General features: G+C 40.0%; 2 protein-coding genes across 2 annotated transcripts in view; one reads left to right on the top strand and one right to left on the bottom strand.

Annotated features, from left to right (window-relative positions):
• Positions 1–25,381, bottom strand: part of LOC149233960 (protein TONSOKU-like) — a 220,193-nt gene that overhangs the window by 7,211 nt on the left and 187,601 nt on the right. The gene's annotated exons all lie outside the window — the stretch shown is intronic.
• LOC149233961 (uncharacterized) lies at positions 15,886–17,773 on the top strand. Its single transcript, XM_089461079.1, has 2 exons — positions 15,886–17,457; positions 17,589–17,773. Exon 1 carries the CDS (start codon positions 15,908–15,910, stop codon positions 17,210–17,212), a length of 1,305 nt encoding a protein of 434 aa, XP_089317205.1. The 5' UTR covers positions 15,886–15,907; the 3' UTR covers positions 17,213–17,457; positions 17,589–17,773.

Here is a 25,381-nt window from a genome sequence, read left to right as displayed (position 1 = left end):
AATGAAAGCTAGTGGGTTAGCTTGTAACCCAAGCAACTTTAGTTATTTTACTTAGGGGCTTATTACCCACCACCAATGGGTGACACCCATAGGAGAAAATTCTCTCCTAGATTGTTTTCAACCAACAACCAACAACCCCTTGCAACCCCCAGATAGCTTGATGTGCCACCATCTCAACCACCTCAAGCTACCATTATGTGCCCTCGCCCATTCTGTCATGATCGTATGTTTGAAATTTGAAGGTATGGCTTTTCATTATGTAATTGGGTATTTTTGCTTACTTATTATGGACACATTTGGATATGGATTAGTGGGGGGATTCGGCAAAAAGAATGGGCATGGTCTATACTCTTGTCCCCTTTGTCCAATTGGGTCGTTAGTCTTGTATCCTAGTCTCGTGGGATCTCTTTTATTGGCAACTAGCTTTAGGAGTGGCACTACATGGGAAACCCTAATTTGGTTGCATGGCCCCACTTCCCGACACCACATACATCACTCCACTCCACTCATTATAGCCCCTTCCACATAGTTCCCATCCAGGTCCACATTTGTCCATTGGGTCCACAGGGAGTTAGTCGTCCCCTCCCCTTGTCCACAGCTTGGGTCGGGCCTGGAATGATGCCTCGGAGGTTGATGCATCTAAACAGAAAGTAAAAAGCATAATTTGGCCACTCTCAACAGGAAATGTACCATAAAATGTAAAAGACGAACGGGACATACAAATTTATCATGTGGGCAAAAGCCAACATGAGCTTTGCCCCTTATCATTATGGCCATCACACTGGTTCCTAGGACCCCTATATGAGTCCGTTGCGTCATTAAGGAACCCATGATTGTCCCAACACCTTATGGGCGATAAACTGCCTAACCTTAAGGAGGTAATCACTAGCATATCTAAAACATCATGCTTTCATTCCCTAGAGACCCGAGCAATTTTAAAAAAAGAAAAATCAATAAAAGGCAAAAGGCATATGAAGAAGGGTGGAAAAACAAAGGTCGAGGTAACTCATGTACCACAATTGCTCCCTCCTTCATCTATACACCCATGTGTTGGCTTCCCTCATTATTGTTGCCCTCATACCATGACATGTGGCTTGGAGCCTCCCCTGATGCCCCCAATCCATTCCATCATTATGTCACAAGACACCTGCCATTTAAGGGATGTACCATGGACTTGTCACTCCCTTGGAGGTTGAAACCACCTAATAGCGTGCTTGATTGACCTCTTTCTTGTACCTAGGAACACCTATACATTATAAAGCCCATTATGGAAGGGCATGACACCATGAAGTGTCCGCTTGGTTTCGTGATTTGTAAGCTCATTTACTCAATTGCACTAATGCACTGTTGTGCAAGAAGGTGTGGAAACACATTGGATCTTATACAGAATTGCAAGTGGGTCTTCATCTTGGGGTTTGGTCTCCCTATACGGGGCACAAGTCCTCCAAAGGGTCTTAATGGCACTCTTATAGGGTGAGCGTGGAGAGCCATGGGCCTCCACTTTAACAGAGAGCAGATAACCACGCCATGAGATCCTTCAGCACCATTCATTGCTTTCCCGTGTCCCATTTATTCGATGATGATGATGCACCTAGACCACCTTGCCTAGCCTTACTACACACTTGTAACACACACTTGGCAGATGATCCAGGGCCAAGATGGGGTTTTGTCTCACCTAGGGAGACAAGGGAGGGTTTGCATCATTGTACTAGCCCTTACAAAATGAGCACATGCTTGATCAATTCAATTGGAGACCCACGAGAATGTTCTTTGTGCCCGCACAACTATTTGGGAGCACCACGAGTCATTTGCTTGGAGATCAAAGGGCCACCCCCTTTATCAATGATACTGGTGTTGATTTCTGGTAGCATTGGATGTGCTCTAAGTCTCAAAATTTGTCAGCAGGCTTAAAAACGTGTATCCCACAATACCCAAAAATCGTTTTGGGAAATTCCACTCGGAGACAGTTTTATTAAAATAATTAATTATTTTTAATGGAGCCCTAAGCCTAAACTTAGGGAATTAAACTAATTAAAGTGTATTAATCTAAACGGTGGGTGAAACTTCTAGAAGAAGCTGGAGATCGAGTCCAAATGATCTAAGTCATTGATTAGAATCTAATCTAGGTCGTTGGTTCTTAACTAAAGGATTATAAGAAGGACTTACATCGGCAGTCGAAAGACACACCAGGCAGATACTCAGTTACCCGAGTAAAATCGATTTTCTCATTGGTCAAAGTTCGACACGAGGAAATCGATTTAGAGGGAGAGTTGCATATGAGGAGGAGAGAGAGGGTAGCAGCATCAGTCGGGAGCGCAAGAGCAGAAGACACAAAGCAGAGAAGGGACAACGCAGAGGCTATGACGCAAAGGGATAGCACATGGGCTAATGCTGGGACTGCGCAGTCCTCAACACAGAAGCTAACACAGTGAGAAGTAGAGGGGGCAGCAGGTCCTCTCGGGAAGTGTGAGAGAATTGTTAGTAAATTTATCACATAGAGTTCTCTTCTATTTTGTTGGCTATATCTTGTACATGAGATTTTTGTTGGAGATTAATAAAGAAACCCTCATCTACTGCACCGGTTTTCCTGCATTGGGTTTTTCGGGGGACAATTGTCCAAAAATAATTGTCATTGTGATTGTACTTGTGCTAGTATTTTTCTTTACATTTATTTTCCGCGGTATTTTAATTGTGAAGGCTGCAGTAGAATTTATTTTGATATTTGCCGTAGAAACACTGTGAATAACTTATTTCTGAATTAATAAGTAGAAGAAATAATATCAGTCACTGCAGTTGGATTTCTATCTAGAAATTTTCACATGGTATCAGAGCACAGATCATAAGCAGAGAGGAAAAGGATTTCGAAACTACTGCAAAGGCAGCGCAGTTCGAAGGCCGAGGACAAAGTTTTGATGAGAATTTGATTTCTTTGAGTGAGTTGATAGAGAAATTCGATCTCCAGATCAAAGCTTACCAAAGGCAGAAGGGAGTAGCGTATTTTTTCCTTGCAGAGCAGATCTTTAATAGGGACACAGATATTTTGTAGCAGTTGCTGGAGAAAAAAAGCGTCAGATAGGAAAATAGCACAAAGAAGGATGGAAAATCAAGATGTCTCTAGATTATCTTCTAGATTAGAAGAAGAATTCACATGCTTGGCAAGTTCAGCATCAGCAGATGTTTGGTACATTGATAGTGGGGCTTCAGCCCATATGACTAGAGTACAAGAATATTTCTCAAGCTATCAAGAAGAGCAAATGGACTTCCATATTACTATGGGAAACAGAACGAAGTGTACTCCAGTAGGGAGAGGCACCATAGCATTTCAGATGGAAGCAGGAACCAGCATCCGAGCCACTAATGTTTTGCATGTGCCCGAGTTAGGAATGAATCTAATTTCAGTGTCCCAGTTACAGGACAAGGGATACGATGTATACTTCATTGGAAAGAAAGTATATGTCAAACATCCAAGTTGGAAGAAGAAGAGACAAATTGGAGCTCAAAGCAATAGACTGTATAGGTTGCAGCTCGAGTCTCCAATGGCACTAATAGGTAGCAATCTTAATGGTGAAAAGGAACTGAATGAGCTATGGCACAAGCGAATGGGACACTTACACCATGGAGCACTGAGCATACTCAGAGAAATTGTTACAAGAGTTCCAGTTCTTAGTATTGAGCATGATGATATATGGAGAGGATGTGTACTAGGGAAGTATGCTAAAGCAGCTTTTTCTAGGAGTAAAAATAGAGCAAAGGGAATATTGGGATTGATACACTCAGATATCTGTGGTCTAATGTCCACAAGAGCTCTTAGTGGTAGCGAAGACTTCGTCACCTTTATTGATGATCACTCTAGGAAAACTTGGATATTTTCTTAAAGACCAAGGATGAGGCCTTTGATCGGTTCAAAGAGTTAAAGGCTCTCGTCGAGAACATGACAGGGAAAAAGATAAAGGTATTGCATTCAAATAATGGTGGAGAATATACAGACAAAGACTTTACAATTTTCTGCGCAAAAGAGGGCATCAAAAGAGAATGGACAACTCCATATAATTTGGAGGAGAATGAAGTAGCAAAGCATAAGAGTAGAACTATTGTTGGGGTGGCAAAGGCTATGTTGTATGATCAGGATTTGCCTAGATTCTTATGGGCGGAAGCTTGCAAAACAGCGGTGTATATCCAAAATAGAACCCCTCATAGAGCTTTGGGGAAGAAAACGCCCAAAGGTGTCTTCACAGGCACGAAGTCAAAAGTCAGTCATCTCAAAATATTCAGAAGTGTGGCATATTGTCACATTCCTTACGAGAAGTGTAGTAAACTGGATCATGGTGCAGAAAAAGGGGTACCTCGTAGGATATAGCAAGACCTCGAAGGCATACAGAATCTACATTCCTAGCAGCAGGAAGATTGTAGTAAGACGGGATGTGAAGTTCATGGAGGATAGAGCTTTCAGGATATCCCGAGAGATGCCAGCAGAAGATCAGTTAATAGATGTTCCTTTAGTCCAGCAGCAACAAGGGAAGCAAGGAGGACAACTAGGAGGACAAACACCTGGAACTAGCACAGTGACCAGTACCAGTATTTCCTCAGAAAAAGGAAATCCAAGTAGTTCTCAGTAGGTGGAACGACAGGAACAAGGGGGGGATTTGATCAAGCCCCTCCACCCCTAGTGGCAGAACTAGTAGAGAAGTACGACAGACATTAGGGGACGCAAGGGAGTTTGTCGAAGCTCCTAGAACCAAGAAGAGGCGGCGTAGACAACGTGACGAGTACCAAGCCTTGGTACCATAGGTTGAAGAACCCTCTAGCTTTCAGGGAGTCATACAACACCAAGTATGGGTGGATGCCATGGTAGAAGAGTATAGTTCTATCATGACGAATGATGTCTAGGAAGTAGTACCTAGGCCAAAGGATAGATCAGTTGTAGGATCAAGATGGATCTACAAGATCAAGTATGTTGGGGATGGCATTATAGAGAAGTACAAGGCTAGGTTCATAACAACGGGGTACGCACAAAAAGAAAGAATAGACTATGAAGAGACCTTCACCCCAGTAGCCAGATATATCTCTATCAGATCTGTTATATCCCTAGTAGGTCAAATGGGATGGGAGATTCACCAGATGGATGTCAAGACAACATTCTTGAACGAGGTGACAGAAGAAGAGGTGTATATAGAACAACCTGAAAGCTTCGAAACTCATGTATGTAGGTTAAAGAAAGCCATGTAGAGGCTCAAGCAGGCACCCAGAGCATGGTATGGTTGAATTGATAGCTACTTGCAACAATTGGGATTCGTCTAGAGTGATGTTGATCCCAATCTCTACTATCTAATGGTGGAGAATGAGCCACTTATTCTGGTATTATATGTGGATGACTTGTTTCTGACAGAGTCATCTAGGCTCATAAAGGACTGCAATAAGAATCTTGAAGCAGAATTCGACATGAAGGACATGTGGTTGATGCATTATTTTCTAGGGTTGGAAGTATGGCAGAAAGATGGGGAGATCTTCCTTGGACAAGCAAAATATGCTACAGAGATTCTGAAGAGATTCAAAATGGAGGATTGTCGGCCCATGGCTACACCCAAGATCACCCACTAGAAGAAAATAGATGCATCAAGAGACAAGGAGGTGGACCCCACCTTGTACAAACAACTCATTGGGTCGCTCATGTATCTAGTCAACACTAGGCCAGCCATTTGCTTTGTTGTCAACACCCTTAGTCAGTTCATGGTGGAACCAAAAAGGGTGAATTAGGCAACAATTAGGCACATTCTTAGATATGTGCGTGAAACAGTCGGATATGGGTTGAAATACACCTGAGAAGATGACGTCAAATTGAATGGATTCACATATGCAAATTGGCAAGTAGTTAAGTAGACCGAAAAGTACCTCCGAGTATTGCTTCAGTGTTGGATCAGGAATGATCTCTTGGTGTAGCAGGAAGCAGAAGTCGGTAGCTCTAAGCTCAGCAGAAGCAGACTATATGGCAGCCAGCACAGCTACGTGCGAAGCTATATGGATTAGAAAATTGCTTGAGAATTTGTTCAGGAAAAGGATGGAGGCAACCAATATTTTCTATGATAATCAGAGTTGTATTAAACTCTCTGAGAATCCAGTATTTCATGATCGGTCAAAACACATCAATATCAGATATCACTTTATCAGACGCTGTGTTCAGCATGGTGCAGTAAAATTGCAGTATGTCTCCACAGGAAGTCAGGTAGCAAGTGTCCTAACAAAAGCTCTAGGAAGAGCTAAGTTCATCCAATTCAAGGAGCAAATGGGTATGGTCGAGAATCCGTTTCAGTAGGAGAAACAAATGGTTTCTCAGTTGCAACAACAGTTTGAGAGGGAGTTGCAGTACGGATGCAGTGTTGACAGTGGCATGGTCAGCAATAGTACAGATGCAGCATTTGCACAGTAGTTGGTGGACAGGATGTCAGACATCAACAGTACAAAAGGAGATGTTACGGAACAGAGGGATGCTTCAGCAAGGTGCATTGCTAGAGCACATTCCTCGCTAAGATGGAGTGTTGATTTCTGGTAGCAACGGATGTGCTCTAAGTCTCAAAATTTGCAAGGAAGCTTAGACACATGTATTCCACAATACCCATAAATCATTTTGGAAAATTCCACCCGGAGACAATTTTATTAAAATAATTAATTATTTTTAATGGAGGCCTAAGTGTAAACTTAGGGAGTTCAAATAATTAAAGGGTATTATTCTAAACTATGGGTGAAACTTCTAAAAGAAGATGGAAATTAAGTCCAAATGATCTAAGTCACTGATTAGAATCTAATCTTGGTTCTTAGTTCTCAACTGGAGGATTATAAGGACTTCAATGGGCATTTGGAAAACACACCAAGCAGATACTCAGTTGCCTGAGTAAAATCGATTTTCTCACTGGTCGAAGTTCGGCAAGAGGAAATCGATTCAGAGGGAGAGTTGCGGGTGAGGAGGAGAGAGAGGGTAGAAGCATCAGTGGGGAGTGCAAGAGCAAAAGACGCAAAGCAGAGAAGGGGCAACGCAGAAGTTGTGATGTCGAGGGACACCACAGAGGCTAACGCTGGCACTGCATAGTGCTCACGCAGAAGCTGGCGTAGTGAGAAGCAGAAGCGGCAGCAAGTCCTCTCCTAGCTCAGAATCTCACTGGGAAGTGTGAGAGATATGTCAGTAAATTTCTCACAAATATTTCTCTTCTATTCTGTTGGTTATATCTTGTACATGAGATTTTTGTTGTAGATTAATAAAGAAACCCTCATCTACTGCACTGGTTTTCTTGCATTGGGGTTTTCTAGGGACAATTGTCCAAAAATAACTGTCATTGTGATTGTACTTGTGCTAGTATTTTTCTTTGCATATATTTTCCGTAGTATTTTAATTGTGAAGGTTATAGTAGAATTTATTTCAATATTTGTCATAGAAACATTGTGAATAACTTATTTATGAATTAATAAGTAGAAGAAATAATATTAGTCACTGCAGTTGGATTTCTATCTAGAAATTTTCACAATTGGAACCCTCCTATTCATTACAACACATGAGGGACTTCATTTGGCCTTCCAACGGCCCTTCTAGCTACTTTTCTATCATTTCGACCCTCTTGAGAGGCAAATTATTCTTATTGTGTAGCTATTTGGTGGGCTTCTCACCAAAAGTATTATTTTTTTGCACATTATTTTATTTTAGGGTCATCAATAGGCTAAATTAAGCCATTCGACTCCCTTAGAGGAGTATAAATATAAGTGAGGCATTCTCTCTCGTTCATTATCACATGGATTTGAGATATCTCTCTCTAAATAATTCGGACCTGCAATTGTGGAATGATTTTGGATGATTAAATGCATTTTGATGTGTGGAAAGTTTTCGCTATCTCTCTTGGAGCTTCTCTTTGGCAAGAATGTGGATAGATGTATTCTTCTTTATCTTGTAAGTGCAATATAATGTTATATTTTTGTTTTAATGGATGTCTAATCCATGGAATTATTTTCTTATGGTGAAATAATGTGCCCTAATTAATGTGAATTAGTGAAATCATTGAAACTATTGGAGATTTTTGCATGTGTTATTCATTGGACAAGGAATAAATGAATGTTCCTAGGGGATAATTTGCATTCATATCCTTGAAACTCCATACTAATTGCCATCGAATTGTAAAAGTCTAAAGTTGTCATGTAGTTGCATCAATACATAGTGAAGTTGCTTCTTTAGGCCTCCTTGAAGAGCGAAGTTACTAAATGTTGATCATTTTGACTCCAATCTTGCCAATAGCTAGGCATTGGTCCTAAATCCTTGATGATCACGTTAACTTAACGAAATATCATTATGTCACCTCTTTTCTTCGTCCCTCTAAGGATAAGGAGATTTTCTAAGGCTTGGTGTGAAAATTTTGGGATGAGAACTTTCAAGATTCCGTCCAAACAAGTTTCTTCATTTATGTCTCCTCTAGGTATCCTCCAATTTTGAATGAATTATGAGAGTGGAATTTCAAATAAATTGATGCCCTAGCTATCACACCAAGTGGGAACCCTTGAAGTTGCTTTGACTTGGGGATTTCTTGAAGGTTTGCATTTTGTAGTTCATCACTGAAGCATAAAAATTGATAGCTTGTAGACTTGAATGTAAAGATACACAAGAGGTATTTGTAATAATCTATGTTGCATGAGTTTCTGGAATGTGGGAACGTTGGGTACTTGGGTACAGGTGTCGAGAACGGCTAGAGGTTTCCCTAAATTTTACAGGAAACAGCTAATCGGGAGCAGTAATATTATATAATAAAAAAATAAAAATAGCCCACGGGGCTTTGGATTGACGGTGAATGGGTGCGTTGTTAAAGCACTCCTTGCGATAGGTCACCGGTTCAAATCCCCGTGGGTGCGTAGGTTAGTCTTAACAAGAAAAAAAAAATAAAAAAAATAAAAATAAAAATTTAATTATACAATTTATATAATAATCAAAATTAACATTGCATCAAAATATTCAAATATTGAAATTAATTTAAATATATTATCCCTCTTATATATAAATATATTCTTTGGGTGTCTCTCTCCGTGAGTCTCCCCCTTTTATATATATTAAATATTAAAATATCAAGTTCATTATGACACATGATGAGTCTTTGAAACAATCTGGCTTAAAAATACAAAGGAACAGTTTTACATATGATTCTCTAGTTATTGTTAAGAGAAAAAGTCAAGCAACTCTAATATGTTTAAGCATTGACTGCCACATACAATATGCACACACAATCTTCTGCCATATAATACATAAATTGTTGATTTGGCGTAGCATTGGATGTGCTCTAGCCACGAAAATTGGTGGAGAGGCTAAGGCACTTGAGATCTCCAATACCCAGAAAGGGTTTGGGCAGATTCTAAACAGTTTAGGAGATATTAAGATAATTAAAATTTTTAATGGAGTCCCTAAGTCTAAACATAGGGAAAATAAAATATTAATGTGTATTAATATAAATTGTGTTAGAATGGCCCAAAAGTCATGGATCAAGCCAGATCTAATCTTAGCTGTTGATTAGGGACTTAATCTCGACCGTTGATTTATCAACGAGAAAAGTATAAGAGGAGGCTTGAGGGTCACTTGGAGAACAGATTGAGGGAGACCAGTCAGTTCAATTTCTGGAGCATGGTTAGCTAAAAAATTGAACCAGTGGTCTGGAGAGTAGTCAGGAGGCAGCAAGTATGGAACAGAGAGACAGGAGATCAGCACAGAGGCAGAAAAGGCAAACACAGGGCCAGAGGGAGCCACACAGAGGCAGCAGAGACTACGCAGAGCCAGCAGGGCCTACGTCATCCACGCAGAGGCTACAGGAGTGACGCAGAAGGCCAGAGAGGTCGCATAGAGTCTCAACAGGCTGACACAGAGGATTTCAAGTCACGCAGAGATCAATAGGGCTGACACTGGGTTCAAAAGAAGTACTGGAAAATCTGTCTATCTGTGGGTAAGCCATTTGGCACCCTGTTGTACTAGAAAATTGTTAAATAATAAAATCCTCCCTTGCTGCATCGGTTTTCCCACATTGGGTTTTTCCGCAGACATTAGTCCAAAATAACTGTGTCAATGTGTTGATTCTTGTGCATATGTTTGTTTATGTATTACGGTGCGATATCTGCAGCAATATTTATTTAAACATTTATTGAAGTAATTTCATAAATAACTTATGGTGAAATAAGTAGGAAAAGTAAATCAGTTGCTGCAGTGATAGAATTTTCACATGGTATCAGAACAAGTAATCAGAGACAGAAAGGCAAAATCAGTTATGGGTCGAGACCATGATGCAGAGGCATCCACCTCAAGGGACTCACGCAGATTTTCAAAAGATTGCACAAGAGATTTCGATTTCTCTATGTTGGCTTCTAGGCTGGAAGAAGAAGTGGCGTGCATGACTAGTGTTGCATCATCAGAAGTATGGTATATAGACAGTGGAGCCTCGTGGCATATGATGGGAATCAGGGAGTGTTTCTCAAAATATCGAGAAGAGAAGATGAACTTTCAGATCACCATGGGGAACAAGGCAAAGTGTACTCCAGTAGTAGAATGGTCCAAAAGTCATGGATCAAGCCAAATCTAATCTTAGCCGTTGATTAGGGACTTGATCTTGATCGTTGATTTTATCAACGAGAAAAGTATAAGAGGAGGCTTGAGGGTCACTTGGAGAATGGACTGAGGGAGACCAGTCAGTTCAATTTCTGGAGCGTAGTTAGCTGAGAAATTGAACCAGTGGTCTGGAGAGCAATCAGGAGGCAACAAGTACAGAACAGATAGATGGGAGATCAACACAGAGGCAGAAAAGGTAGACACAGGGCCAGAGGGACCCATGCAGAGGCAGCAGAGACTATGCAGAGCCAGCAGGGCCTACGTCATCCACGCAGAGGCTGCAAGAGTGACGCAGAAGGCCAGAGAGGTTGCGCAGAGTCTCAACAGGCTGACGCAGAGGGTTTCAGGTCACACAGAGGTCAGTAGGGCTGACACTGGGTTCAAAAGAAGTGTTGGAAAATTTGTCTATCTGTGGATAAGCCATTTGGCACCCTGTTGTACTAGAAAATCGCTGAATAATAAAATCCTCCCTTGCTGCACCGGTTTTCCCACATTGGGTTTTTTCGGGGACATTAGTCCAAAATAACTGTGTCAATGTGTTGATTCTTGTGCATATGTTTGTTTCTGTATTACGGTGTGATATTTGCAACAGTATTTATTTTAATGTTTATTGAAGTAATTTCATGAATAACTTATGGTGAAATAAGTAGGAAAAGTAAATCAGTTGTTACAATGATAGAATTTTCACATGGTATCAGAGCGAGTAATCAAAGACAGAAAGGCAAAATCAGTTATGGGTCAATACCATGATGCAGAGGCATCCACCTCAGGGGACTCACGCAGATTTTCAGAAGATTGCACAAGAGAAAGAGATTTCGATTTCTCTATGTTGGCTTCCAGGCTGGAAGAAGAAGTGGCGTGCATGACTAGTGCTACATCATCAGAAGTATGGTATATAGACAGTGGAGCCTCATGGCATATGACGAGAATCAGGGAGTGTTTCTCAAAATATCGAGAAGAGAAGATGAACTTTCAGATCACCATGGGGAACAAGGCAAAGTGTACTCCAGTAGGAAAGGGTACCATAGTTTTTCAAACAGAATTGGGAGAGCGGTTTCGTGCCACAAATGTGATGCATGTACCAGGATTAGGGATGAACTTACTTTCCGTGACACAACTACAAGGCAAGGGCTATGACGTCTACTTCATCAAAGAAAAGGTATACGTCAAACACCCGAGCTGGGAAAAGAAAGTGTAGAACGGGATCAAAAGTAATCGGTTGTATAGATTACAACTAGAATCACCAATGGCACTAATAGGAAATCATGGGGACAAGGACTTGAACAAACTATGGCACAAAAGGATGGGTCTCTTACACCATGGAGCTCTGAGAATTCTCAGGAGCATTGTAACAAGAGTTTCGGATCTGAGTACGGAACGAGATGATGTATGCAGGGGATGCGCTCTAGGAAAGTATGCCAAGGCGGCATTTCCTAGGAGCAAACACAAGGCCAAGAGTGTACTAGGATTGATACACTCATATATCTGCGAACCTGTGTCTGTCAAAGCTCTCAGTGGTGCCAAGTATTTCCTTACCTTCATTGATGACCACTCGAGGAAAACTTGGATTTATTTTCTGAAAACCAAGGATGAGGTTTTCTGTCAATTCAAGGAGTTCAAGGCTCTGGTGGAGAATCTGACTGGGAAGAAAATAAAAGTTTTGCACTCAGATAATGGTGGAGAGTATGTCGATAAGGACTTCACTAATTATTGCGCTAAGGAGGGCATCAGAAGAGAGTGGACAGCTCCCTACAATCCGGAGCAGAATGGGGTGGCAAAAAGGAAAAACAAGACTGTTGTAGAAGAAGCTAGGGCCATGTTGTATGATCAAGATATGCCAAAATTCTTGTGGGCCGAAGCATGCAACACAATTGTCTACGTTCATAACAGGACTCCTCATCGGGCATTAAGCAAGATTACTCTAGAGAAAGTCTTCACTGGGAAAACACCTGAAGTCAGTCATTTCAAGATATTTGGGAGTTTAGCATATTGCCACATACCCGAAGAAAAGAGGAAGAAGTTGGATCAGACTGTAGAAAAGGGATATCTGGTGGGATATAGCGAGAATTCTAAGGCATACAGAATCTATCTTCCAAGGAGCCGGAAGGTAGTAGTATGACGAGATGTAAAGTTCATGGAGGACACAGCTTTCAGAAAATCTCGCAAAATGCCTTCCGAGGAGCAGTCGAACGAGGATCCATTGGTCATGCCTCTTCAACCAACAGAAGTGAAGAATCCTTCCTCGGGTTAGGAAGATTCTCAGGATGAGGAGGAGTGAACAAAAGCACCTGCTGGCAGAGGAAGAACTAGCAGGGAACTTCGTCAAATTCTGCATGATGCAGAGAACTTCATTGGTGAGCCAAGGAACAGTAAGAGGGAGCGAAAACAGCCAGACAGATATCAGGCGTTAGTAGCTCAGGATGGAGAGCCTGCCAGTTTCAAGGAGGCAACTCAGCATCAGGTCTGGCTAGATGCGATGGTAGAGGAGTATAACTCCATAATGGTGAACGATGCCTGGGAGTGGTGTCAAGGCCTCAAGACAGATTTGTGGTAGGTTCAAGACAGATCTGCAAGATCAAACATGTTGCAGACGGCAATGTTGAGAAATACAAGGCCAAGTTCCAGAGGGCTTTGAAACTCACGAGAAGAAGTCTCATGTACGCAGACTAAAAAAATCCTTGTATGGGCTGAAGCAGGCACCAAGAGCGTGGTATGGTCAAACAGATGGCTACTTGCAGAAGATGGGGTTTGTCAAGAGTGACGCGGATCCAAATCTCTACTATCTGGTCGTAGAGGACGAGCCACTTATCTTAGTATCATATGTGGATGATCTCTTACTGGCAAGATCATCTAGACTAAGTAAGGACTGCAAGAAGAATCTTGCCACAGAATTCGATATGAAGGATCTGGGACGAATGTACTACTTCCTAGGGTTAGAAGTTTGGCAACAGAAAGGAGAAATCTTCCTTGGGCAAGGGAGGTATGCTACAGAAATCCTGAAAAGGTTCGGGATGGGAGATTGTAGACCTATGGCTACGCCAATGATCACCAACTGGAAGAAGATTGATCCATCAAAAGACAAGGATGTCAATCCCACCTATACCGACAGCTCATAAGGTCCCTGATGTATCTGGTCAATACCAGGCCAAATATTTGCTACATTGTCAACACCCTCAGTCAGTTCATGGTGGAACCAAAGGGGGCACACTGGGCAGCAGCCAAACACGTTCTCAGGTATTTACAAGGAACAATTGATTATGGGCTCTTATACACCAAGGGGAAGGATATCAAGTTGAGTGGATTCACTGATGCAGATTGGACAGGAAGTTCAATGGATCAGAAAAGTACCTCTGGATACTGTTTCAACATTGGATCAGGAATGACCTCCTGGTGCAATAGGAAATAGAAGTTTGTGGCTCTGAGCTCATCTAAGAAAAATATATGGAAGCAAGCACAGCTTCGTGTGAGGCCATATGGCTTAGAAAACTGCTGGTGAACCTATTCAAAAGAAATATGGAGGCGACCAGGATCATGTGTGATAATCAGAGTTGCATCAAACTCTCTGAGAATCTAGTATTTCATGACAGGTCGAAGCATATTGATATCTGGCGTCACTTTGTCAGAGACTGTGTCCAACGAGGAGTTGTACAGTTGAGCTACACTTCTACAGAAGAATAGGTGGCAGATATCATCACTAAGGCCCTTGGAAAGTCAAAATTTGACTACATCAAGGAAAAGATGGGGATGGTAAAGAACCCCTTTCAGAAGTAGAAATGAGTGTGTTAGCAGCACGAATAAAGTGGGAGTTGTAGTGTAGATGCAGTGTTGGGAGAAAGGACCAGCAGCAGCACAGATGCAGAGGGAGTTGTAGTGCTGATGTAGTGTTGGGAGAAAGGACCAGCAGCAGCACGGATGCAGAGGGAGCTGTCGTACAGATGCAGCAGTCGCAGTAGCAGAGTCATGGGCAACAGTACAGGCTACAGCAATGCAGAGGATGTTGGGCAAGGAGGCTTAGCATCAACACAGGGACCGATGTCGGATGATCAGAGTGATACCCAGTGAGGAGTATTACTAGAGCACAGTCCTCGATAAGAGGGAGTGTTGATTTGGGGTAGCATCGGATGTGCTCTAGCCACGAAAACTAGTGGAGAGGCTAAGGAACATGAGATCTCCAATACCCAGAAAGCAGTGTTGCACACATCGCGATAAAATCGCGATAAAATCGGAAAATCGCGATTTTTTAAATTTGCCGATTCAAAGCGCGATTTTTATCGAAAAAATCGCCCATTTTTTTTTATAGCGATTTTTATCGAAAAAATCGCGATTTTTTCGATAAAATCGCGATTTTTTCGGTTAAAATCGCGGGGGGCGCGGGCAGCGGGGTTTTATATGGAAAAAACGATTTTTTTTTTATTCATTCAGCAGTCCGCCGCGGAGGAGAAGGAGAAGAAGGGAGGGAGAGGGTTGTCGTCGGTTGTGGGAGCGAATCGAAGCGATTTTAGGAGGAATCCAAGCCAAGATCGCCAATTTGTCCATAAACCAAGTATGTAGATTAATTTTTTTTTGTTTTGGTTCAATAAAAACTTTGTTTTTCATTGTTTTTAAAGAATTTTTGGAAATTTTTCATTGATTTGGGATGGGTTATTTGTTATGACTATGAGAACCAATTTTTGATTTTTATTTTCTCATTTTCTTTAAACATTGTTTATTTTTTTTTATTTTTCATTGTTTTTTGGCATTTGGTTGGGTGACTTGGGTTTAGAAATTGGGATTTTGGAAATAATTAGCTTGTAATTTTGCAAATGCTAAATTGTAATTTGTATTTACTATTATCATTTATGTAATCCTAAATTCCTATTTCCTAATCCTTATTTTTCCATAGGTTTGCAAATTCAAAATTCAAAAACAAACATGCCAAGGAAATTGGATCCTTTCTGGGAATATGGTGACCCTAAAACTCCGAATGATAGACAAAACTTGTATTGCAAGTTGTGTGGAAAGGAAATATTCGGGGGGGTGTACAGGTTGAAGTTCCACCTTGCACAAATCCCTGGACGTGATGTGGGGCCCTGTCTAAAGACAAATGCTGAAATTATCCAAAAAGCCATGAGAGCATTGGGAGAATTAGAGCACACTAGAGACGCCAAAGAAGAACTCAAAAGGCAACTAAAAAGGTCAGTTGAAGGAAGTGGGCCAAGTGGCACAGGTTCTACTGCAGCGTCAGTCAATCCGTTTGCTGCATCATCATATTTTGTTCCTCAAACCACACCTGGTTCACAACCAACTATCGGTTCAATGATGAAAAGAACTGAAAAAGAAAAAGCTGACAAGTTGATGACAAAATTTCTCCTCTGGAGTGATATTCCTTTCAGCATTATAAGGAATAATCCATTTTTCCAACCTACTCTTGATGCTGTTGCCAGTGTTGGCCCGGGGTACAAACTCCCTTCTCTTCATGATTTCAGAGGCCGGCTTCTTCAAGATGAAAAGCGTGACTGCACCCAAAGATTGGAGGATTTTAGGGCATCATGGGCACAAACAGGATGCACTGTTATGTCAGATGGTTGGACTGACCAAAAGGGGAGAACCCTTATAAACTTCTTGGTTAGTTGTCCCTTGGGGACTATGTTTATCAAATCTGTTGATGCAACTCATCAAATCAAAGATGCAAAAAATTTATGTGATTTGCTGGATGTGTTTATTTTGGAGGTGGGTGCAGAAAATGTTGTCCAAGTCATAACGGACAACGCTGCAAATTATGTTGTTGCTGGTAGAATGCTTATGGACAGGCATCCTACTTTATTTTGGACACCTTGTGCTGCCCATTGTATTGATTTGATGTTAGAGGACATAGGGAAAATTCCCTTTGTCAAAGAGGCTGTTGACTCATCAAAAACCATCACAAAATTTATTTACAATCACACATCTGTGCTTAGCTTGATGAGAAAATGCACCAACAACAAAGAGTTGGTGCGCCCCGCCATTACACGGTTTGCGACGAGTTTCATATCTCTTCAATCCCTCTTGAATTCTATGTGGGATTTGAAGAGAATGTTTGTTTCAGAGGAGTGGCGTTCTTCGCCAATGAGCCGCAAACCAGAAGGAGAGGCCGTCTGCAGACTTGTTTCATACCAAGAAGACTTCTGGGCGGGAGTGCAGGAGGTGTGCGCTGTCACTGAACCTTTGGTAAAGGTTCTTCGGTTGGTAGATGGTGAGAAGCCCGCAATGGGCTATTTGTATGAAGCCATGGACAGGGCCAAAGAAGCCATTCGGTCCTACTATGATGACAAGGGAGATGATGGGTTCCAGAGACAACTCCTTCTATGGAAGGTCATTGATGAGCGATGGAACAACACACTCCATCGTCCCATTCATGCTGCTGGGCTTTTCCTGAACCCTGCATTTTCTTATGCATGTGGGTTTAATTTTGATGTTGAGGTCGTGGAAGGATTATTAACCTGTGTCCAGAAGATGGTGAGATCTTCAGAAGAACGTATGGAGATCTCTAGACAAATTGAGCAATATAAGTTGTCAGGTGGCTTATTTGGCTTTGATATGGCTGTCATTGATAGGACGGTTAAAATGCCAGGTATTTTTTAGTTTGTAGTATGTACTTTGTAACTTTGTTTCAAATTTCATTGTTTCTTCAAATTCCATTTTTTTCTTATGTTTATTTAAAATTTTATTTGTAATTTTGTTGTAGACGCATGGTGGAAGATGTATGGTGGCAGAGTACCCCTTTTGCAAAATCTTGCCATACGCATCCTCAGCCAAACATGCAGCTCCTCGGGATGTGAGCGCAATTGGAGTGTATTTGAAAAAATACACAACAAGAAGCGCAATAGGTTAACACTTAAACATTTAAAATATTGCAAATTTCCAAATAAATTTTTGAATTCATTAAAGTTTTAAACAATATTTTTTTTATAATATTAATTATTAATTATTAATTTATTATTTCATGAACTTTGTACAGGTTGGAGTCCCATAGACTTAATGACATGGTCTATGTCTACTACAATCTTCGATTGTGGGTGAAACAACTAGAGAAGACACCTGATACGGAAGCCATCTCATTGGATGGGATTGACACCACTGCTGAATGGAGGGTTGAGACCGAGAGGCCTCTCATGGATCCCACTGAGGATTGGTTAGTGCAGGATGAGGGGGAGGAGGAGGAGGAGGAGGAGGAGCAGGAGCAGGAGCAGGAGCAGGAGCAGGAGGAGGAGGAGTTGGAGGAGCAGGAGGAAGAGGTGACACCGCCTACCCGGGCTACCACTACCACCAGTAGAGGACGTGGTCTCCGTCCACCTCAGCCTCCTATAGCTGCTACTACTAGTTCTTCAGCTTCTAGAGCACGTCAGACTCCACTGCCATTTCCACCACCACAGGCACCAGCTTCTACATCTAGAGGGAAAGAGAAAGTTGTGCCATTTTCTCGCAAGAGGGGCAGAGGAAATCAATAGGATTAGACTTTCATTTTATTGTATATGACATTATGACATGATGAGATACATTATCATATTTTTTGTTGATATTTTGAGGCTGAGTTGGACTTGGGACTCAGGACTTACTATTCAGGACATGATTCAATGTTATGTGTGATTTTAGCGCTAGAAATGATATTAAACATCTTATATATTAGTTTTTTTATCATATTTATGTGTCAATGTATTTATTTTATGTTGTAGATGGTTTAGATATTAAAAAAATTGAAAAAAATTGAAAAAAAATGAATATTTTTGTGCCAAACGATTTTTTCCCGCTTTTTTCCGATTTTTTCCCGATTTTAACGATTTTTTCCGCTTTTTTCCCGGCGCCGATTAAATCCCGATCGCGATGTGTGCAACACTGCCAGAAAGGGTTTGGGCAAATTCTAAATAGTTTAGGAGATATTAAAATAATTAATATTTTTAATGGAGTCCCTAAGTCTAAACTTAGGGAAAATAAAATATTAATGTGTATTAATATAAAGTTGTGTTAGAATGGACCAAAAGTCATGGATCAAGCCAGCCCTAATCTTAGCCGTTGATTAGGGACTTGATCTCGATCGTTGATTTATCAACGAAAAAAGTATAAGAAGAGGCTTGAGGGTCACTTGGAGAACAGACTGAGGGAGACCAGTAAGTTCAATTTCTGGAGCGGGGTTAGCTAAGAAATTGAACCAGTGGTCTAGAGAGCAGTCAGGAGGCAACAAGTACGGAACAGAGAGACGGGAGATCAGCACAGAAGCAGAAAAGGAAGACATAGGGCCAGAGGGAGTCACGCAGAGGCAGCAGAGACTGCGCAGAGCCAACAGGGTCTGTGTCATCCACGCAGAGGCTGCAGGAGTGGCGCAAAAGGCCAGAGAGGTTCTGCAGAGTCTCAACAAGCTGAGGTAGAGGGTTTCAGGTCACGCAAAGGTCAGTAGGGCTGATGCTGGGTTCAGAAGAAGTGCTGGAAAATTTATCTATCTATGGATAAGCCAGTTTGGCACCCTGTTGTACTAGAAAAATGTTGAATAATAAAATCCTCCCTTGCTGCATCAGTTTTCCCACATTGGGGTTTTCTGGGGGGATTAGTCCAAAATAACTATGTCAATGTGTTGACTCTTGTGCATGTGTTTGTTTCTGTATTACGGTGTGATATTTGCAACAATATTTATTTTAATGTTTATTGAAGTAATTTCATAAATAACTTATGGTGAAATAAGTAGGAAAAGCAAATCAGTTGTTGCAGTGATAGAATTTTCACATAAACAACAAAAGAAATACTCATCAGCATGACATCCCAGATATCACCCTTACATCGAATGCCACACACTTCCTTAACCCATCAAGGGATTGCTCAAGTTTCTCAATTAAGGATATAAGTGTTAAGGATGTCTTTGGCCTTTCTTCCTGCGAAGGTTTCAACTTAGGCTCATGTTTTGTGGGCAGTTCAACGTATTTCTCTACAAACTTTGTATTCCCCAACCCTAGGGAACGTCAGAACTCCAAAAAAATAGCCTTCAAAGCTCCCGGAACTTTCCCAAGCTCCCATTGCAGCTCCTGCTAAAAAGGGAATGTTCCCATACAGTTCCAAAGCTCCCAGGAGTGCGAGAACCATTGGAACGAGTTTCCCAACTCTTGGGAGTGGTTCCCATGTAACAGAGGTAATAATAATTTATTATATATAAAAATGTACAAGTGATGAATGTTACAATTAGGACCCACATATATATACCTAAGCAAGTGTCCTTTCGTGACTGGGCATGTCTTTTAGACATGCCTTTTCACTTAACTTAATGACTATTTAACATAACCAACATTTGATTATTTAATATTTACATTATTTTTATTTGTTTTACTTGTTATGAATTATATTCATAACATTGCCCCTTCCTTCAGAAGTTTTGTCCTCAAAGCTTTAATGCTGTCGATTTTCTTCACTTTCTTCACTTAGTGTCTATCGTCTCAATGTATATAATTTGGCCATCGTCTCGCCATGTAGCTCATCAGTAATATTCCCCTGGAATTTTTTTTAAACAATTTTTTTAATATATATATATATATATATATATACATTTAAAATGTATATATATATATACATTTTAAATGTATATATATATATACATTTTAAATGTATATATATATATATATATACATTTAAAATGTATATATATATATATATATACATTTAAAATGTATATATATATATACATTTTAAAATGTATATATATATATATATATACATTTTAAATGTATATATATATATATATATATACATTTAAAATGTATATATATATAGTCATATTTTTTTAATTTAATTAACTTATATATATATATATATATATAGTGTTTAATTCTATATATTTACCCGTGTTTATACGCCTAAACCATCGTCTCACCCACCGTATCGTTCGAATGAACTGTCGTCATCGTTGACCTTCGGACACGGTGCTTGACGACGGAGACTGTAACGTTTAACTGTATCGGTTTCTCTGAATGGCAAGGAAAGGTTGCAGTGGATGGTAGGGTGGCAGAGACGCGGAGAGCAAAGGTGACGGCAAGGCCCGACAACGCAACTCAGAAACTCAGAAGAGCAGCGATGACCAGATTGCAGAGTAAAATCACGCCCAACGCTGCATTCTTTAATGTCTTCCCTTTATATTCTGGTTTCTGCAAACCACTGGTAGGAGTCTTTCTGTAACTAGAACTTCCCCGAGTTTCTGGGCCCCGAAATGGACTTGTCTTTGCCATTTCAGTAGTGGTAACTTTCACTGGCATTTCTATCATCTCTTGTCTTGACAAAGACTCTACATCTGTATGATCTGAGTGTAAGGGTTGTCGAGCTTGAGTAAATGTAGCCTTCTTAACAGGTTTTACCAGATCTAACATTCCATCCTCCAGCATCCTTTTACCAATTCGTCCATCGTGTTTACTAAATTCTTCAACTGTTTCAGAAGGTGATAGTTTTTTAATTCAGGAACTGCTTTTCCAATTGCGCGCCCTTTAGCAACATTAGGGCTTTCACTTTCCCTTTTAGCTCCACTTTTTACTTTAGCATCCATACTACCTCTATTTGTTTGTGATTTTTCAAATCTACTCTTAGGTTCTTGAGGCTCTTCTTCAGACACCGGTTCCCTAAATTCTCCCAATTCTAGATCTGAATATTCCCTTTTCAGGGTACTCTCCTTAACATAATGTAATTGGCGTTTTTCAATCTCAACATTCTTGGTGTCCTTTGGTGCATTGCGCATAACTGATAATCCCAATGATCCTGCATCCTTTCTCCAACTTAGGTCCACAAGCTGTTTGCATTGTGAATCAATGGGCTTGTATCTTTCTGCATTTTCACTCTCTTTTGAACAATTGGAATTATTGAATTTTTCTTTAGCCACTACATCATCATCTGGTGCAGTCTTGAGTGTCATTTCATATCTTGAATTTTTGTCTTCCATACTAGAGCTTTTGGCAGTGGAGATGTCGCTTTCATTAGCTGGTCTTGATGCTCTGTCATTTAGTTTACCTACTTTATTTAAAGAGTCAGCATACCTCCCAGAACCCTACATAACATCTGGAACCTTTGTTCTTGAATTAGAATCAAAAGGCCTTTGATATGACTGTTGTCCATCAAGATGTTGATCAAAACTTTCAGCATCATCCAAATCTTTAGCAAAAGCAGTCTGAGCCCTTGTAGAAGCCTGTCCCCTGAAGGTATCTTCATCATGGGCAGACCTTCCCACAAGAGTTGCATGTTCAAAAGCCCTTTCAGAGTTAGCATTTGTAAACCTTGCTTTGTTCATCACTTTTGCAACCTGTCGTGTCTCAAGATCTTTTCTATTAGAGGTAATTTCAGGTCTAGCAGGAGATTCAAAGAGGGATTGAGATAAGGTGACATCTCGATTTCTTCTCATATCTGAATCCAACTCATCCTTCTTTTCTGCTCGAATTCTGTTATCCTGTCTTGAGCTATACTTTTCAGATCCTATCTGACTTTGATTACTATCACGACCATGCTTAGAAATGTTTTTAGGCATCTTTTCAGATTTCTGCAGAGTCTTGCCAATTGGATTCTCCTTTGACGAATTGCTTTCATCCATAGGTGCACCCTTGGATCCTCGAACACCAATCGAACTATGAATATCTTCTCTTTTACGATCCTATCTGACTTTGATTACTATCACGACCATGCTTAGAAATGTTTTTAGGAATCTTTACAGATTTCTGCAGAGCCTTGCCATCCTCGAACACCAATCGAACTATGAATATCTTCTCTTTTACGATGTTCTAGAGAAATGGTTATTTTCCCTTCAGGTGATTTGATTTCTCCCTCACAATGTATCAAATCAATATCTACAGCCATGTCAGTGTCATCTTCACCATCAGATGTTATCTTTCCAATGTAATGTTGGGCAATTTTGTTGATCTCTTCTCCCTCAACTATATCATCACAAACATCAATATCTTCTGAGTTCCTTGGTGACTGTGGGGGTTGCCCACTATTTTTTTGTTCAATCATCACCTTCTACTTATAGTTTTCACCAAACTTGTCTTTGTCAATATGGGAGGGGGTTACTTTAGAATCACTGAAATCCTTCATGGTCTCAACTTCATTGTCAAGCTTATCATCACCATACATAATGTCTACATCAAACTCTTCACTACTGCTATTATCTTCCTTATTATCGATTTCCTTTTGACATGCTTTAACTTCTGCAAATGATTTTTCTAAACACTGAGATGCTTCTTGAAATTTACTAAATTGTTCAACGCATTCAAGACGTGAACGTAATGGCATATTGTGCGGCGAACAACGTTCAAAGACCCACATGATTATATTGTGCGCCATGGCTCTGATACCACTGAAGCATAAAAATTGTTAGCATGTAGGCTTGAATGTAAAGATACACAAGAGGTATTTGTAATAATAATTTATTATAAATGAAAATGTACAAGTGATGAATGTTACAATGAGGACCCGCATATATATAACTAAGCAGGTGTCCTTTCGTGACTAGGCATGTCTTTTAGACATGCCTTTTCACTTAACTTAATGACTATTTAAAATAACCAACTTTGATTATTTAATATTTACATTATTTTTATTTGTTTTACTTGTTATGAATTATATTCATAACAATCACTCAAAACCTTTTCTCTTAACTATAGGTGATCATTGGATGATCCTTTACCACAATATATCTATCGAGACCTCTCTTATAGTATTTTCTCTCAAGGGGTTTTTTGTGGACAATCACCCTAGCTTCTCCCAAAGCTCACACTTTAATTGAATCTTTCCATTGCATGAGTCATCTTTGCCTCACATTGAACCCTAGTATAGACACATCAATCACAAGTGAGGGATTTTGGAAGTTTTGATCTTAGGCCTTGATCATTGTTGAATATTCCTAAGCTCGTGGTCATCCTTCATAGGTCTTTCTTAGGGAGCCCTTCAGCTTTTCTTTAAGCATTTGAACCATCAATTAAGCCTCTCTATTGAATGGACCTTGGAAATCACATTATACCTTGCCATTGATCCTATCATTCAAGTGATTTCTTTTATACCAAGACTCCTCCCATTAGTGAAAGTTCGTAAAGAGCAGGGGACATTGACTAAGGTGACTATAGGTCTTTGTCTCATTGTTGTCACTTGGTCTAGTAGTAGTAGTAGTCCCTTAGGAAAAAATCAAAGTCACTTTTAAAGTTTTCCTCTTTTTTAAGCAAAACTCAAAACAAAAATAAAATGGAAAAGCAACCTAAAAAAAATTAAATCGAATTTGGAACCTAAATCTAACCCTAACTAATTATAAAAACATAAAGAAAAAAAAAAGGTAAAGTGAAATCAAAACTTAAGATCTGGAGACCATTCAAAGGATTCCAAAAGGATCAAGAAAAGGGCCTGCAAATAGCCCCAATATTTTTTCTTCCTTCCATCACTCAAATCTACATTTATATGGTGACTTTATTTGTGCTCAAATTTGGATATCTAAACATTTAGGCTTTGATTTGACTGTTGTTATAACAGCAGCTCCTTTTTCTCGATGGTTTTCTCTTAGGCAAAATATAGTAGGATTTGTTTTCTCTAAATTTAGTTAATCAGATCTAACATATGCTATACCTTTTGGTTGGTTTCCCTAACAGATTTCTCACGTTCTAATTTTCTTTAGTTTGCTGATTTTTTGACAGTCCTAGGTCAATGTGAGGAGAAGGGCTGATCGGTGATGTTGCTCCTTCGAATTTGAGGTCATTAAGGTGTAAAAGGGAAACGGTGGATTGGATCAAATTCTTGAAACTTAAGGTACTCAAAAAAGGCACTTTGGGACAGCCAACATCAAACTTTCATTTGTTTCCTTGCAACCCCTTTCAAGAGACTTTCCTCACTCCAGATTCTTCAAGAAATATATTTCAACTGTTTCGAGGAGTTTCCCTTTTGGGTCTGCCCAAAGATCTTTGTAACTTCATATAATCAATTATAATTTCTAATAGCACTTTTCGCTCTTTTTGAAAGAGGATTTTTGTAATCTTTGCTCTCTAAATTCCTCTTCAAGACAAATCATTTGCAACATCCATTTTATAATTCTTTTCTAACTTGTAATTATTTGGAAGAAGGCATTTTGCTCCTTTTAAAAGACCTTGTTGTAAGCCTTTTCTTCCAAAATCTTCATTCAACCACCTTTCCAAAAAAGGACTCATTTGTAACTTTGGAAGGAGTACTCTATCCCTTTGAGAGATTTCATTGTAAACTCCTTTCAAGCCCACTCTTCATCCCTCATTCTACAAGAGGGACTTAATAAAGGATTACACTTTCTTTTGGGAATTAGTGGATTTTTCCCAAGGCATCCCCCTTCCTCATTTGAGGAAAGTGTTCATGAGATGCTTTATTGGCTTTCTCGATTAACTAAACTAAAGTAGAATAGATCAATCAACTAAGTGCACCTTATTTTCTTGCCTTGTGCAATTCATTTCCATTACTTTATGCAACTTTTCTCTCTTCTTGAAAGAGGATTTTTGTAATCTTTGCTCTCTAAATTCCTCTTCAAGACAGATCATTTGCAACATCCATTTTATAATTCTTGTCTAACTTGTAATTCTTTGGAAGAAAGCATTTTGCTCCTTTTAAAAGACCTTATTATAAGCCTTTTCTTCCAAAATCTTCATTCAACCACCTTTCCAAAAAAGGACTCATTTGTAACTTCGGAAGGAGTACTCTATCCCTTTGAGAGATTCCATTGTAAACTCCTTTCAAGCCCACTCTTCATCCCTCATTCTACAAGAGGGACTTAATAAAGGAATACGCTTTCTTTTG

This window comes from Pinus tabuliformis, chromosome 8 (assembly GCF_031772625.1).
Source record: "Pinus tabuliformis cultivar Carrire ecotype Pingquan chromosome 8, CPIR1, whole genome shotgun sequence".
Lineage (NCBI taxonomy): Eukaryota > Viridiplantae > Streptophyta > Pinopsida > Pinales > Pinaceae > Pinus > Pinus tabuliformis.
This window is presented reverse-complemented; position numbering and strand designations above follow the sequence as displayed.

Coding starts and splice junctions, on each gene's coding strand:
- LOC149233961 (XM_089461079.1), top strand. CDS start 15,908: ATGATGAAAAGAACTGAAAAAGAAAAAGCTGACAAGTTGATGACAAAA.